This window comes from Belonocnema kinseyi, chromosome 3 (genome assembly GCF_010883055.1).
Source record: "Belonocnema kinseyi isolate 2016_QV_RU_SX_M_011 chromosome 3, B_treatae_v1, whole genome shotgun sequence".
NCBI classification, from domain to species: domain Eukaryota; kingdom Metazoa; phylum Arthropoda; class Insecta; order Hymenoptera; family Cynipidae; genus Belonocnema; species Belonocnema kinseyi.
Genome location: NC_046659.1, coordinates 158,219,015 through 158,237,690, shown reverse-complemented (window position 1 = coordinate 158,237,690; position 18,676 = coordinate 158,219,015). Strand labels below are relative to the sequence as shown.

General features: G+C 25.9%; 1 protein-coding gene across 1 annotated transcript in view; it reads right to left on the bottom strand.

Annotated features, from left to right (window-relative positions):
• The window catches only part of LOC117170321 (ubiquitin carboxyl-terminal hydrolase 7), an 85,573-nt gene extending 67,770 nt beyond the window's left edge, over positions 1–17,803 (bottom strand). Inside the window, exons 1-2 of the mRNA XM_033357024.1 lie at positions 16,941–17,803; positions 5,368–5,472 (exon numbers count right to left, since the gene is read on the bottom strand). Of these exons, the coding sequence (XP_033212915.1) occupies positions 5,368–5,472; positions 16,941–17,031 (196 nt within the window). The 5' untranslated portion in view covers positions 17,032–17,803. The remainder of the gene's footprint in view (positions 1–5,367; positions 5,473–16,940) is intronic.
• Positions 17,804–18,676: the final 873 nt, after the last annotated feature.

The window sequence follows — 18,676 nt, the reverse complement described above, 5'->3', positions numbered from 1 at the left end:
AAATTCAATGCAATTCAAAGTAAATTAAAAAATTCAAAGAGAATTCCAAAGCTTTAAAAAGAATTCAAGGTGAATTCCAAGAAAAATTTCAAACCTCTTTAAATATTTCAATACCTACTAATATCTAACACGAGAACCCTATGCGATAAAATATAGGGACCAAAGGGTACTTTTCTTCACGCTCGTAGGGTACATTTTTCGCGTTGAAAGGGTAACATATTCAAGAAAAAAAATAAGACTTCAAAAAAAAAAAAAAATTAAATAAAACTCAAGATACTTCAAACGAATTGGAATACAATTTTTAATAAGATAAAACTTCAATTAATTTTTGTAAAATTATAATAGATATAGAGGAATTTAAGATAAATGAGAATTTGGTGAAATTCATAAAAATTCAAGATAATTTTAACAACAAATTGGAATGAATCATATGCAAAAACTTCGTTGAATTCAGAAAATTTGAAATGAGCTTAGAAAAGTGAAAGTCAATTCAAAAGAATTTTTAAGAAATTCTTAAGAATGAAGTGAGGGATAAAGACTTCAGGATCAATTGAATACAAACTTTTTAAAAATCAAAAAAATCCATCAAATTTAGCAGAATTCAAGTAAAATAAACGAATTCTAGAGAATATCAAGAAATTAAAAAAAAAATAGGGCTAATTATTAAGAATTCAGGATGAACTCCAAAAAATAATTAAAATGAATTAGAAACAATTTTGAAAATCGAAAAAATTCAATTAATTTTAGTAAAATTTGAGAGGATTTAGAGGATTTAAAGGAAATGAGAAGAATTCAATGATAAAAAATCAAACTAAATTTTGAAAAGCAATCAAGTAAATTGAAAACAATTAAAAAATGAGACAAAATTCATTGAATGGAGTAGGTTTGAAATGAGATTAGAAACTTGAAAGAGGATTCAAAGGAATTTGATGAAATCCCAAATAATAATTTACAATGATTTTTAAAGACTTCAAGAATTTAGAATGAATTAATACGAATTCTGGGCGAATTTAAAATGATTGAAAAAATGTTTGAACATCTCTTAAAATCTTTGCAACTCTACGAAATCCCTCACTTCTTGTGAAAAAGTCTTTGAAATTAATTAAACATTTTAAATTTCTTAAAATTATTAAAACCCTCAGAAATTCCTCGAAATTACATTCATATATTTAAAATGCCTTGGAATCTTTTAAAATACCCTAAAATATTTTCAAGTCTTTGGAATTCCTTCAAGTATACCTTGAATAAAAATATACATAAAATATTTCAAATCCTTTGATGATTTTATCAATTGAATTTAAAACAATTAATAGAATTCGAGAGAATTTTAATGAATTCAGGATAAATTAATAAGAACTGAAGGTCGCTTTAAAATCTCTTAAAATTATTCAAAATCAATTGCTAATTTCTAGGAATCTTTTCATATTCCATAAAAACTTAAAGATCCTGTAAAATCGTTTCATATATTCCGAAACTCTAAAAAATTCTCTATCCTAAAATATTTCAAATTAAAAGCTCATGAAAATATTTCAAATCCTTTAATCATTTTATCAATTGATCCCAAGGATGAATTAAATTAAAACTTTGAAAAATAAAAAAAAATCCATTGCATTAAGTAGAAAAGAGTAAAATTATGGAAATTCAAGTAAATTAAAAAACTTCCAGTGAATTCATAAATTTCAAGAGAATTCCAAAGAATTCAGGGTGAATTTCAAATCTCTTCAAATCTTTAATACCCTACAAAATACCTCACTACTCATGAATAAATTTCCTTATGCTATAATATTTCAAGAGCTTTAAAATCACTTTAAATAATTGACATTAATCCAAAGAAATTCTTGGAAACTTTTGAAATTTCCTAAAATACTTCAAATTAAAAAGCTCCTGAAAATGCCTTAGAAGTTTTAAAAATACCCTAAAATCTTAAAAATTCCTTAAAATGACTGAATTCTATTAAAAACAAACCAATTGTTTTCTATGCGAAAGGGCCAAAATTTTGAATTTGTTTATATAACTTGTTAATAAAAATAGAAATTATTATATTTTATCAATCATTTATTATTCTATTATTTTTAGGAATACTTGAAATCGTTCAGGCTATTGAAGGAAATTATAATTTGAAAAAATCTCAAATTTTAATATTTCGCAGCAAGAATTGTTTATAACAAAGGTTATTAAAAACTTTTCAATTAATTTTGTAATTTAATGTCATTCCTATATTAATATGAAGCACTTTTAGCAAACAGAAATTTTTTACCGATAAGAAGACTATTTGCTCATTTGTTCATAAAATTTGTTTATAACAAATAAATGGAATAATGTACAAATTATTTGTATTCTATGAGTCTCTAAACATTCATTTAAGACAGTATAAAATTTACCTAATCAGTTAATAAAGCGTAAAAAATTGTTATGAACAAAATTTCAGTTTTTCCATACTTTGAGTGAAAAAATTATTAATAAAGAAATAGAGAAGACAAAAGTTTCGGAAAAAAGATGAACTTTCAATCACGAAGATTAATTTTCTACCAAAAAGACCATTTTTCAAAAATACCAAAATTTGCAACTGAAAAAGATCAATTTTCAACAAAAACTGGTAAAGTTACATTCTCAGTTAAAAAAATTAAATTTTACAACAAAAAACAAAGAATTTTCAACAAAGCAGTTGAATTTTAAATTTAAATCATAAATATTTAAATAAACAAAATAAATTATTGAACAAACAGTTGAATTTTCAACTAGAAAATATTCATTTTCATCAAAATTGTTTAATATTAATCTAATTATTAATCTAAAAAAGATCCTTTTCTAAACAAAAAAATAAATATAATATATATAAAATATATATAAATATATATATATATATAACTTAAGTTAAGATCATGAATCTTCAACTGGAAGAGATTCATTTTAAACCAAAAAGTTAAAAAAAGTTACAATTTCGGTCGAAAAAATTTAATTTTCATAACACATTTCAAGAAAGCAGTTGAATATACAACTAAAAAATATTAATTTTCAACAAAATAGTTTAATTTGGATTTCCCCTGAAGTTTATAAATTTGAACAATAATTCAAAACCACATGAATTCTCCACCGCATAGTTGAATTTCAACTAAAAAAATTGACGCTTTAACCAAATAATTGAATATTAAGCTTGAAAAATTAATTTTTGGCAACAAAAATTTCATCCAAAATTATGAATTTTCAGCTAAAATTATCAATCTTCATTTTATACAAAAGAGTTTAATTTGCAGACAATTAATTTTACTTTTAACCAAAAAGGTGAATTGTCAATCAAAAATGAAAAGTTACATTTTCAGTAAAAAAATTAATTTTCATTTAAAAAATGTACAGATGACAGTAAATTTTCAATTTCAAATATAAATCTTCAGCAAAAAATGAATTCTCAACAAAATAGTTTAAAATTAATATGTCCTTAAAGTAAATTAATTTTGAAAAATAATTCATACAAAATTGTTATTGTGTCTATACTTAAAATTCAGCGCATATTTAGATAAAATTAATGTGAACACTGCATTAAATTCAATTTAAACCGCTTAAAATTCCTAATTTTTCAAGTAAAAGTATTAAATTTTTCACAAGATAAATGAATTTTTAACCAAATAGTTGAATTTTCAACCAAAAAGCTTAAATATTTACGAAAATACAAGAAATTTACAACAGAAAACATGAATTCTCAATCAAGTAGTTAAATATAAACTAAAAAAGATCAATTTTCAACCAAATACTTAAATTTTGAACTAAAAAATATTACTTTACAACCAAAAATGGAATAGTTAAATTTTCAATTAATAAAATTAACTTTCATTAAAAAAATGTAACCAAAATTAAGAATTTTCAACGAAAGAGTTTAAGTTTCTAACGTGTTTTATTTTCAATCAAAATAACTATTTTCAAAAATGAATATTAAAGTTCTAGTAATTAAGACGATTTTTCAACTAATAAAGACAACTTTTCAACTAAATAGTAGAATGTTTAGATATGAAAAAAAAATTATACATATATAACTTGTTGTCTATTTCTTATGAATATTTCACATTTACACGTCTCTAAAGTCTGGAAAGGTCGTAACATTCTATTCATTACTTCCCAGACGTAAAGAAAACTTAGAATAACATCAGTTTATAATCACAAACCAAATCGTCGAATTTTCAAATAAGAAAATTAGTTTTCCACCAAAAAATGCAAAATTCTTTACAAAATACATGGATTTTCAACTAAAAAATTATTATAAAAAAAAACAGATTTTTAACAGAATAATTGAATTTTCAACAAATGAATTTTCAATTAAAATGACGAATCTTTCACGAAAAAAAATATATGAACCAAATAGTTGCATGTTCCTAGAAAATTTTAATTTTTAACAAAATAGTTTAATTTTAAACGAACAAATTTTAAGACAAAAAAGATTTTTTATGTTCAACCTAAAACATTTGAATACAACCAAAAAAGAAGAATTTTCAACAAATTGGTTCAATACTCAACCAAAAAATTGATTTCCTACCAAAACAGACGAATTTTTAACAAAATAATTAAATTTTCAACAACAAAAAAAGTTGTTTGAATTAAAAAGAATCATTAACCAGAAAAAAATGTATTTTCGGCAAATTAGTTCTATTTTTAACTAAGTTGTGAACAAAAAATGAAAAAGTTACATTTGCAGTTGAAAAAATTAATTTTCCAAGAAAGGAATTTTTAAGTATATAAAGTGCTAACCAAAGAAGGGAATTTCAACTACAATCATGAATCTGGGCCTAAAAAATATTTAATTAATAAATAGTTTAATTTTAAACTAAAGAAATGACACAATTAAATTTTCAAATGAAAAAAAAAATAATAATTTTCAACTGAAATGATGAATTTTCAACAAAATCGGTAAATTTTGAATCAAAGCAATGAAATTGTAACCACAAAAATGATACTTTAACCAACATTAATTATTTACAAAAAATGGAATAATTAAAAAATTAATTTTCAAACAAACATTTGTCAACAAAACAGTTCAATTTTGAATAAAAAAATGAAATTTTAACCACGAAAATGATTTTTTACCCAAGAAGAGTAATTTTATACGAAAAAAAAAGAAAGCTCAACCAAATATATAAGTTTTCAATAAATTGGGTAAATTTCTAATCCAAGAAACTACATTTTAACCACAAAGATGATATTTTAACAGTAATTTCCCTTTTAGATCGCTACACTGCTTTTCTTCCCCTTTTCATTTAACTTTTCTTAATGAATGCAGAAATTTCAGAGTGTGTTTTCCAAATTTGATCGCTGGATTCTTTGTTTTTTATCCCTGATTTTTAATGATAAATCGAAAAGCAAGTGAATGAATCTACCAACCTTCTTCCATGTCGTGATCAGTGTGTACAATGCAAACTGGCGGTTCACGTTCACCATTAATTGGACGTGTTTCATTCCCGTCCCCTCCTCCGTCATTAGGTGTTTCTGAAAATTAAAGAAAATAATTAATAAATTCACAAAAATAGGCATCAAATTATTTTTCATACGCTTTGCTGGTGATCATTTCATACTTTTCTCTTGTTAAAAGCCGACTGACACGCGTAAACTATCTGTAGGAGCAAATCTTTATTGAATAAATTTTCAGGGTTGCTGCACAGATCCAATTTCAAAGTCAAGTACTTCCTGTCCGACCCAATTTTTATCAAATTATTAATCAATGCAAGTTTCATAATCGACCAATAAGAAAAGGAAAAGGTGGAAAGTCACTTCTAATTGGCTTCTCAGTGGAAGCTGAACACTCTATATTAAATTACGACTCACTGGAAGTAGTCCAACTACATTGTCTTGAAGCATCTTACAATATTAAACATTCTAGTTTGTGAATAGGGTGAATGTACCACTGAATGGCCACATGCCAGTGACGATTAAACTATGATGCAGCAGTTCCGGGTTCCAAATTTTATGACTTCCTTCCAAAAATTTTAAGTCAATTCAATTCAATTTCAAAAAATTCTAATGATCGCAGACTAATTTACCAACAATTTCTTATACACTTATTAATTACTCCAAATGTAAAGGGATTTTGAACAATTTCTGAATTCTAAACTATTCTTATCAATATTGAAATCTTAAGTCTGGAATTATTATAATCATATAGAGGGTTTGACCCACTCGACTTTTGAGTGTACATCAGATTTCCATATTTTAAATATTTCACAGTTTTCAAAAAATTTCAATAGATTCTACAAAGCTGTTAAAGATTTCAATGTTATCACAATGATTTCAATTACATCACAATCATTAAAAATATTTAACAAAGATTTCAACAAGACTTCAATAGTATCGAAATGATTTAAAAGATTCAAAAAAGTTTTCACAAAAATTTCAATAATTTAAAATATATTTCAAAACATTTTAATGATTTCCAAGATTTCACAAAGATATCAATGATTTCTCAATGGTTAAATATATTTAATAGACTCCAATGATTTCACAAAGTTTTCAAAGAATTCCAATAGATTTTACCAAGCTTTTAAAGATTTCAATAGTATCACAATGATATAAAAGATTTCAATATTTTCCAAAGTTTTTACGAATTTTTCACAAAGATTTCAATCATAACACAATGATTGAAAATGTTTAACAAACATTCCACCAAATTTCCCAAAATTTCATAAGGATTCCAAAAAATTTCATTATATTTTAAAGATTACAAGGCTATCACAATGATTTTAAAGATTTCAAAAGATTCCACAAGGGTTTTAACATTTCAAAAGAGCTCAAAGATTTCACGTACAAATTTCAAAACATTCTAATGACTTCAAAGATTTCACAAAGATATGAATGATATCACAATGATTTAAAATATTTAATGAAAATTTCAAAATATTTCACTAAACTTTCACAAAAACGTCAATGATATCGCAATGATCAAATACATATAAGACAGATTTAACCAGGATTTCACAAAAATTTCATAGATATTTTAAGGATTTCAATAAAGTTTTAAATATTTAAACAAGTTTCACAGGTTTCACAATATTTCACATAGGCTTCAATGATTACAATTATTTAAAGGATTCAGAAGTTTCTATAGGTTTCAAAAAGATTTTGAAAATATTTCGAAGATTGTACAATGATTCAAAAGATTTAAATGATTCAAACAAGACATCAAAATATTTTAAAAAGATTCTAGATTTCACGAAGCTTTGAAACAAATTCTAAAAGATTTCAAGGATTTGATGAAGTTTTCTGTATCGCAATGATTTAAAAGATTTTAATGATTTCACAAAGTCATCAGAATATTTTCAAAAGATTCTATAGATTTCAAAAAGATTTTGAAACTTTTTCCAAGATTTCACAAACATTTTTATGATATTACAATGATTACAAAAATTTTACAAAAAATCAAAATATTTACAGAAGATTCTATGAATTTCGGAAACATTCCAAAAATATTTCAAAAATTTCACAAAAACTTCAAAAGATTTCACGAAGCTCTGACAAAGACTACAATCATATCACAATGGTTACAAATATTCAACAAAGATTTCACAAAAATGTCAATGATTTCAACAAGTTTTCACAAAAATTTCTATATAAAAATGATTCAAAATATTTAAATCATTTAACAAATACATCAAAATATTTTCAGAGGATTCTAGATTTCAAAAAGATTTTGAAAATTTTTCGAAGATTTCACAATGATTCAAAAGATTTTAATGATTTAAAAAAGATTTCAAAAGATTCTAGATTTCATAAAGATTTTGAAAATATTTCGAAAATTTCACAAAAATTTCAAAAGATTTCACGAAGCTTTGACAAAAATTTCGAAACATTACAAAGATTTTAATCATTTAAAAAATACATCAAAATATTTTCAAACGATTCGAGATTTTCAAAAGATTTCACGAAGCTTTGACAAAAATTTCAAAACATTTCAGTGATTTAACCAAGTTTACTATATCACAATGATTTAAAAGATTTTAATGATTTCATAAAGACATCAAAATATTTTCAGAAGATTCTCTAGATTTCTAAAGATTTCACAAACATTTCAATGATATCATAATGGTTAAAAATATTTTAAAAAGATTCCATAAAAATTTCAAAGATCTCGTCAAGCTTTTAAAAATATTTCTATGATATCACAATTATTTCAAAGATTTTACACAAAAACCAAAATATTTACAGAAGATTCTATAGATTTCAAAAAGATTTTAAAAATTTGTCGAAGATTTCACAAAAGTTTTGATAATATAATGATAAAAAATATTTAACAAATATTCCATACAAATTTCAAAACATTTCAATGATTTCACCAAGCTTTTAAAGAGATTTCTATGATATCACAATGATTTCAAAGACTTCACAAACATTTCAAAATATATTTAAAATATTTAAATGATTTCAAAGATTTTAATGATATCACAATGATTAAAAAGATTTTAAAATCATTTCACAAAGATTCAAAAGCATTCAGAAAGATTTCAAAAGAATTCATAAATTGCAAAAATATTACCATGATAGAAAATGTTAAAAAAATTTTATGACATTCGATAGACTTCACAAAAAATTCGAAAGATTTCATAATATTACACAAAGATTGCAATAGCTTTCACAAAGGTTTGAAAGATATAATGATTTACAAAATGTCAAAGATTTCAAAATATCTCAAAATATTTCAGAAGATTCCAAATATTTGAGAAAGATGTTTGAAAGGCTGTTTTAATAGAGAACAAAAGTCATTTCCCGAATTGTTCCTAATTCGCAAAAAAATGTGTCGGCAACTGAAATTAAAAAATTCGAACTCTTTTAGCTGGAATTTTTTAAATTTGAACTCATTAAACCGAACTGCAAATTAAAACACTCAAAGTGGAACTCTTCTGAATCAAAAACTTTTTAAATTGAAACTTAGCACTTTTCATATGTACAATTTGTAATTAAATGCCGTTAAACTCAAAAATTAAACATTTCTAACGATTTCTCGTTAAAAAATATAAATCCATGCTATTAGTCTCAAAACTCTAAACTAAAGAATTAATCAATGGACATTTTCCAAATTATAATTTTAAGCAATTTTAAGACAGAAAATTAAAAAACTAACGATTACAAAATTTGTTGTTTAACTGAAAACTTTTAAAATAAGAAAAGTTTAAATCGAGCACCGAATTGGATAAATTTTTCTTCTAAAAATTTGTAAAATGCCGAGTCAAAAAATAAATTTACTGTAACTTTCCTGCCTTTTTCTGCGTTACCCTGTCCATCCTGTAAACTATCGCCCTTTTTATAAAATATAATTTTAAAATAAATTGATGTCAGTTTCATTCTCAAGGTAAGAAATGCGTAAAAAAAAGGGAAATTATTCATCCCGAAATCCTCCAGACGTGACTAACCATTGATTTATTTTTGGAATCTTGGCATTATTTGATAAACATGTGTGCTCTATTTTCTCTAGTTCAAAATTAAAATGCATGTGATTGTTGATAAACTTGATTTTTCTTCAGTAAAAAAAAAAAAAACAACAAAAAAACATAACTACTGCTTTCCTGTATAATTTTGCTATCATCTATCATTATATCTTGAAATAACTGATAATTAACCCTGGTATATAATTCTTGAAAATATCATTAGTATTTAAATGATATTATATTAGTACACAAAGAGTGATGATTTTTTGGTCGTCATTTTGGAAATGAACTTAAGGCATAAAGAGATCTTGGCACAATTCCAACAATACGCATTTTTAAATTACTACAAAAAATGCAGGGTTGCTACACAAATGTTGAAATTTCAAGGCAAAAAAAAAACAAATTTCAGACAAAACTATTTAGTTTTCAACCCGAAAATATGAACTTTTTAACAACAAAGATTAATTATATAGCCAAAAATATGAATTTTCCACTCCAAAAAGACGATTTTTCAAACAAATAAATGCATTTCAAACTAAAATAAATCAATTTTCAAGCAAAAATAGAATTTACATTTTCAGCTGCAAAGAATATATCTCAACTAAAAAAAGCTAATTTTCTACAAGCCAGTTTAATTTACAACAACAGAAATTAGCCGTTAATTGAAAATATGAATCTTAAATGAAAAAAAAATAATACATTTTTAACTAAATAATAGTAGTACAGAACAAGATAACCAACAAATGGGAATTTTACAAAAGAGCCAGAAAGCATTCTGTAAAATCGAAATCAATATTTACAAATATAACAAATGCCCAGTCCCGAGATGAAGTGTTGCTGAAATGAGGCCAAGAGAGTATGATAAAAAAAAGTTATCCAGGTTCGAGTAAAGGTATGTAGAATTTGACAATCTCAAAGTGACACTGACCACAAATAGCAGTCGACTCGGCTGCGGATTGCGATAAAAAATTTAATTTTCAATTTAAAAATAAAATAAAACCATGCTTCCGAGATATAAAGTTTCTAAATACGAGTAAATAAAGTTTGACGTAAAAAAGTTAACAATCGCCGAGAAAATCTATCGAGCAATATTACGATAAAAATTTTATGGGTTTTCAAAATCGGCTTTGGATAGCGATTAACAATTGAATTTTCAATTTATTTCAAAATTAAAAAATTGCTCCCGAGACATGGGGAAATGATTCTGTTCTGACAAATTCAGAATGGAAAATCGCGACATCAAAGTATGACATTTTTTTGGTTTAAAATGCAGAAAAAATACTTTTCTTTCTGTCGTTAAATGATAATGATGCACGAAACATCAATGTTAAACGGCTGAAAAAATTTATTACCATGTTGAAATTGCAACTAATGTGCCAAATACATTTTGTTTTAATTCTTGTATCAAAAAAAGGTGAATATTTAACCACAGAAGTGAATTTTTAAATAAAAAATAGAAGTTTAATTTCCAATAAAAAAATAACTTTCAACCAAATAAAATAAATTTTTAATGAAACAGTTTAATTTCTACAAAATAGATTAATTTGGAACCAAAAATAAAAAAATTAATTTTTCGGTAAAAAAAATTAATTTACAAACCAAACAAAAATAAATGTTCAAAAACAGTAATATTTTCAAATCAAGAGATGAATTTTTAAACATGAAGATTTTATTTGTGTAAAATGAATTTTCAACTAAAATGATAAATTTTTAACCAAAACTTTAAGTAGAATAATTAAATTTACAGTATAAATTAATTTGTAACAAAATAAAATAAATTGCAAACGAAATATTACATTTTTCAAACAAACCGATTAGTTTTCAGCCAAGCAGATTATATTTGTATAAAAAAAGATTAGTTTTCACAAAGAATGGAATAATTAGAATAGTTAAATTTTCAACCAAAAATATAATAGTTCAATTTTCAGTTACGAAAATAAATTTCCAACAGGACCCGAATTATATTTTATATTTAATTATAGATTATATTTGTTTTAGTAAAAACATAAATTTTCCGCGAAAAATGAAAGTTAAAATTTCAATTTAAAAAATAATTTTTTAAAATAAAATGATGAATTTTCAACCAAAAATACAAATTTACAACAAAGTACATACGTTCTTAACTAAGTAAAGAAAATTCTCCCAAATTATAACGAAAAATTTGACAAAGTAGTTGAATTTTCAACTATATTAATATTTTAACCAAAATTCAAACAAAAATACGAATTTTTAACAAAATCGATAAATCCTTATCCAAAAACAGATTAATTTTCAATCAAACAATTGCGATTTTTAACCAAAAAAGAATAGAATAGAATTTTCAAACAAAAAAAAAAAAAAAATTCTAATAATCTACGCATTGTAAAAAGTCGAGGCATCTTTATCGTTAAAAAAGATAACAAATTGTAAACTTAGATTTTAAAGAACATATTTTAAGTGCCTTCTCCCATAAATCTCTAATATCAGTTTTTACACCAAAGATTTTTTAGTCTCTCGTATTCAAAATAGAGCAAAATCTTCCTGGGAATAGCAACTAAATCATTTTGCAAGAAGTAATAAAATGTACTTCATCGCAAACCAACCATGCGTCACTTCGACTTCCAAGAGGAATTCGATTTTATTTTTAGAACTAATTATTATTAAAATTTGTGGTGTAAAACTTGAATTTAATTTAAATAATTCATGGTTTCCTTTAATTCACATTGAATTCCAAGTATTTTAATTTTATTCCGAAGCAAAGAATCACAAGAATTTGGTATCAGCTGACAAGAGAAAAAGAGGTTACAATGAATTAGCAAGATTTAAAAATATATCTACATTATATTTGAAAATAAAAACAAGAGATTGTTGAGGAATTATATGCAATTTTAAATCGTAATTTTTAAATAAAAATTGATTATAATTCTCATAACATTAACTTCAACAGTTTATAACTTTCTTTCACTTACTACATTTTTGAAGAAGAAACAAGGTCAAGTTCTTGCTCCAAATTCTTCAAACAATTGTGCATTTTTTTAAGTAAATGATCTCTTTTAAATTTTTTTGCCGAAAATATTGTACAACATTTCGCCAACAAAAATCTTAAATTTTTATGTTTAAACTTTTTAATATTTTTACAATTTGTCCGACAGTTGAATAACGTGAAGCGCATGTCTAGTTTATCCGCTTGAGGGCCAAATAAATTTGAATTTCAAATAGAAATTTCGAATTTAAGTTTTTAGCGTTATATAAATATGATTTACCTAAAATAATTGAGAAAATGTAAAATGATTTTTGAAAATTTCAGATATGCACAAACAAAAAATGTGAATAAAAAAATTATATCTTTAACCAAAAAGTTGAATTTTTCAACACAAAAAATGAATTCTTACAGTAAAACTGTAATAGTTGATATTTAAATCCAAAAAGATTTTAATTCAAAATAAAACGCAGTTTAGTTCATCGAAAAAAGATAAATTATCAACAAAATAGTTGAACCCTTGAACAAAAAAACTTTAAATATTTTGCAAGAGACAAATTTAAAAAAAAAAAAAAATTTTTTAACGCAAAATATGATTTCGTCACATAAAAGTTAATTTTCAACCAAATATATGAATTTCCTACAAAAAAAGACACTTTCAACTAAAAAGACGATTCTGCAAGAAAAACACATTAATTATGAACAAAACAAAATGCAATAGTTTATAATGTACCTGAAAAATATTTAGAATTTTAAATTAGAGTTCAATTCATCCAAAAAGACAAACTGTCAACAAAATAGTTGAATCATTAGCCAAAAAGATGAAGTTTCTATCAAAACTATAGAAAAAGTTTGAGAATATTTTATAAATGTTCGAAAATCTTTCAAAGTTCTAATATATTTTTAAACTCTTAAAAATTCCAAATTTCCCGGATTCATTTTTGAAACTTTTGGAAAGCTTTTGTAATATTTTTAAAACTTTATAAATATTCTCGTTATATTCACTTTAGAAAATTAAGAATCACTTTAAACATTCCCAGCAATCTTCAAAAAAATGTATTATCTTGAAAGCTTTAAAATTTTTATTCGAAATCTTAAAAAATGTACATTTTGTTTGAGCTTTTTTTTTTATTAAATTATTTTTGAAATATTTTTAAAACTTCTAATCGCCTTTCAAATCAATCGATTTCTTCCTACAAATTTTAGAGCGATTCTGTAAAAATAAAAAAAATTGCCTCCAACTCTTGCAGATTTTTAATAATAATTTTGGAAATATTTTGTAATCGTTTTAAAGATCTTCTGAAAATAAATGTTGTAAAATAAAAAATCATAAAAAAATATCCGAGAAATGTTAAAAAAAATTTTTCTATTCTTTTGAAACTTCATGTTTTTTTTTATTTTATAAATACTCACTTGTAACTTTAATATCTAATATTTTTTATTAAAAATACAAACATCTGGCAAAAAACATTAACAGAAACTAAAATATAAAATAACGTAACCTAAAATTGCTAAAAAATTGCGAATTAACTCTGAAAACAAATGATTTTTTAAACTAAAAATATCAATTATCGGCGAAAAACACTAACATGACATGACAGAACATTGTTTTAAATTATCAAGATTTTTGTTTTAATTTACTGATTTTGTTTTTAAAAAACTTGTTCCGGTGAAGAGTCAAGATGAAGTTATTGTTTTACTCCAGAAATTGGGGTTTTTGCCCAAAAAATCATTACAGTTCGACCGAGATTTACAATTTTCGAACAGTTGCAGGTTAAACTGATTTTTTTTAACACAAAATGGGTTATTAAAAAAAATCGTATCAGAATTCAAAGAAGATTAACATCTGAATAATGTATCTGTTGTAATAAGTGAAAAATGTCCATTTCGTCAGAAATTCATATTTAAAAAAAAACGATTTTTGTTTGAAATAATAAAATTTACAATAATTAACAATTTTTTGAAGATTAACAATTTTTTGAAGATTTTATATTACATTATCGTTTGACATAGAAAATGTGTTATCTGAAAGAAAAATTATGATAATTCGAACAAGATTTACCATTTTTTTAAAAAAAATTTTGGATTCATTTAGTGTTTTTCGTCGGATATTCGTATTTTCAATTAACAAATTCTATTTCTAAGAAAATTCACAATTTTCAAAAATTGTATGTTACGATTAGTATTTTATACTAAAAATTAGTATTTTCAAAAAAAAGTTCATTATAGGTCGAACAAGATTGACAATTTTGCAACAGTTTTACGTTATTTATAATTTTTTTACACGAAATCTGTAATTGCAAACAAAAATTTATAAATTATTAGATTATGTAAAATACGTAAAAATAGATTGCATTAAAAAATAATCATTACATTTAAAATATTTACCAATTTTTAACAATGTTGGCTTACGTTTACATGTTACACCACAAGTTTTCATTTTCGAACCAAAATTATTATGGTTAGAACAATATTCATCATTTTTGAATTACAATTATCAACAATTGTCTGTTGTGATAATTTTAAAATACCAATTCCGTCGAAAACTGATATTTTTTTAATAAAAAATGATTAGAGTTTAAATAATATTTAGCACTTTTTGAAAACTTTCGTTTTGAGTTTCACCTGAAATTGGTATTTTTAATCAAAAATCATTAGATTTCAATCCAAGCGATTTTGGTTTAAAATAAGAAAATTACAATCTTTAACTATTTCGAAATTGACCGGTATTTTAAGTAAAAAAACAACCTTAGATTTAAAAAAAAGATTCATAATTTTTTGATAATCTTGGATTACTTTCACGTTTTATATCGAAAATTGGTATTTGAAAAATAAAAATATCTATATATTGAACCATATTTAAATTCTTTTAACAATTTTGCATTATTTCAGTGGTTTTTCTCTCGGAAATTAGTATTAAATATATATATTTTTTTATTGACATATTGCAGAGAAGTTTCAAAACTTTTCAACCGTTTAAGGTTATGTTACCGGTTTATAAATGAAAGTATTTTTATAAAATTTTTTTATTTGCAATTATAGGTTAAGTTAACAGTTTTCACCGGAAATTGGTTATTTTAAATAAAAAAACATTAGTTTCAAAGCAACATTTACAATCACAATTAATTTGTGATAATTATTTTGGCGCTTTATCACGTGAATTGCAATTTTCAAACAAAAATAATTATAATTTGAACAAAATTTATAATATTTAAACAAGTTTCGTTTATGTCAAACGTTTTTTGTCAGAAATTGGGACTTAACATTGAAAAAAGTTATTGTTTAAAGATTTCGGAAAAAATTCACAATTTTTCAACAATTTAAGGGCATGATGGAGTTCTATACTGAAAACCCGTATTTTTGGTTTTAAAAAACCCTTAGATTTCAAAAATGAACAATTTGAATATGTTATTCTTTTACACTGAAATTTGGTATTTGCAGTAGACAAGAATTATAATTTAAACAAGATTTAGAATCTTTCAACAATTTTTGAATGTGTGAAGTGTTTTTCATCAGAAATTTGTATTTTATATTTAAACATATATATATCCTAAGCATTACGGATTATATTCGTAAATTTTCAACATTTTAAGGTTATGTTGGCGCTCTATACCGAAAATCGGTATTTTTATTTAAAAAAAAAACCTTTTGAGATTAAAGAAAATAAACAATTTAAGTTGATGTTATCGTTTTATGGAAATCGGTATTTTCAGTAAAGAAAATTATATTTCTAAACAGATTAAGAATTTTTGTACAATTCTAGGTTATGCTAACTGCTTTCACAGAAAATCTGTATAGCTTTATAGAATATTTTGCAGAAAATTGTTTGTTTCAAAGATTTACAATTTTCAATAATGTTATGTTAAAAGGTAATTAATTAATTTTTTTAATTGTAAGATTTCAGAGCAGATTCAGTTTTTCTACAATTTTAGCTTATGCCGACGTTTTTACCGGAAATGATCGTGATTTCACTGAAAATTAATTTTTTGTTATTTTTCACCAGAAATCGGTAAATAAAATAAATGATGACTTTAGGTTATACTAATATTTTTCGTCTTAAATTGGTATTTCTTAAATAAAAATGCAACGGTTTGAATTTATATTGTAGAAAAATATTATACCTACATTAATTCCTTAAGATATCAATTACCAAATATATTCTCCATACGTTTTTTTTATTGCAGAAAAGATACTTTCAAATACAAAAATATTGTATTAATACTGTATATTTTTATATAAATTCCTTAAAATGGAGCATTTCACATCTAAATAAACTGACACATTTTCATTATTACACCATTAGACCAAATCCTTTACCTGGATTTTAATTCGTAAACTCGTTCGGGTTTCAGTAATTAACAAGAAAGGGAATGTAAGAAAAAGGATGCAAAGGGGAAGGGGTAGATTTTAGATCAATCTGGAGTCGTATGGTTTTAATAAACAACATGTCCAATAGCACCAGAACGAGTAAAAGAATGGCCAGTTTCCCGCGACAAAGACACCAAGCTAATTGGAAAAGTGTCGTTGAGAAGGAAAACAAACAAAAAGAAAAAAAAATGTAAAAGCAAAACGAGCAAACGAACCTTCCTGCGTGTCCATTTCTTCTACCTCGTTGACCTGGACTGGGGTCAGGTTGAGTTGCTTGAGGTTTTCTTGGTCGTTAACGTGATTCATCGCGAAGCCAATGTTGATGGTCGTCTTGGTCTTGTCTGCCCCAGGTGCCTCGTGAACGGCTATCGCCGCCGAGGTCACTTCCTGAGAAACTTGCGTGGGTATCTCGCACTCGTCCTCCTCTTCGTCAATCTGCTGCTGCTGATTGAACAATGATTGAACTGCTAGTGATGATTGAACAATTGAGGGAGGAATTGGCGAGACAACAAGAATGGAGTCGCCCTGATCAGCTCCAGGTGACGACGAGGATGTTTTACCGCACGATTGGTATTTTGATTTTGCAAGCCCAATTTCTGCGGCCGTCGAATGCCCCCGCGGACTCGGGGGACGCCCACAGCATATATTCCACTTTGTGAGAAACTCGTCGAAAAAGTCGTCCGCGTTTCGCCCTATCTCCGGATGAACCAGAACGAAATTGCGCAAGTTCGTTCCACTGGTCCGCACCGCACTTTGAAAACGATTCGGAAGAAGGAACAAACCACTGCACTGCAACGCACAAGGACCGGCGCGCTGATATCGTATCACGAAAAGGTGAAAACTCTCTTCACTTTGTTCCGGTCACGAGATTCCACCGAGAACGAGATGCAATCGCGGCTGAGAGTCAATCCGGGAACCCTTCCTTCGCTTCGGCCTTGCCTTCGTTGATTTATTCGCAAGATCCCCACGCGAAAATAAACAAAATGGCGATTTGGCTACCCCTGCTGTACACTGCAAATTTATACCGAGCAAACCAATGAATATACACTGTCATGTCATGTGTTGGACTGCCCTAACTGCACTCCTAATCGACTGACAGTAACGCCATTTTTGTCAAGCCGAGTTTTCATGGGCCTGATGCCCTGTCGATAAGATACCGACAGTATTTAAGCCTGTGACGTCAGCTGTCAAGATGTCTGCAGGGCGAGGGTCAAGGTGTATTTACACGCCTGTTCTATGCAGACGGAAAATGTATCTTCCTCTCACTCTACTATGTGTCGATGCCATACATTTATCTTATTCTAGAGATTCCACTTAACGGAAAACCAGAAAAAATCTAGTCAGATCTTCCATAAACCAACAAGATATGTAGAAATTAATTCTATGCAAAATATCAGATTAGAGTTCTTAAATTCTCGAGAATTTAAGTTTAGATTATATAACCGAGAATGACAGAATTTAAGAAATTTATTATTTTTAACAATGTTTTTATTGTCCACGTTATGTCAACGGTTGAATATAAATTACTTTCTAACTTAGGAATATTCAGGAATTTAAAATATGCAAAACTGTAGCTTATTAATTAATTAACTCTGTTGGCCAGAAACTCTAACCTCAAAATTCTATTGCCTTAAATTACCCTAGTAGCACGGAACATTCCGAAAACGTTTCGCGGGAACCTAAGAAAAGTTCCAGGAACGTTCCTTGAGTGTGTAAAATGTCCGCCGCTTGGGAACGTTTAAAGCATGGATATAGGAAACACGGGACTAGGCATGCCATCCTAACATGGGCGAGCGGAGTTAAATCCACGGGAGGGGGGAGAATTCCATGAGTGGGGAGAGCCGTCATTTTACGATGTGCCACTTGATTATGCGCACGAGCATTTTTGTCGAAAACTGGGCATGAAAGTATAAACATGCGGGCGCTGCCATGTTTGTCGCGGAACATCCAA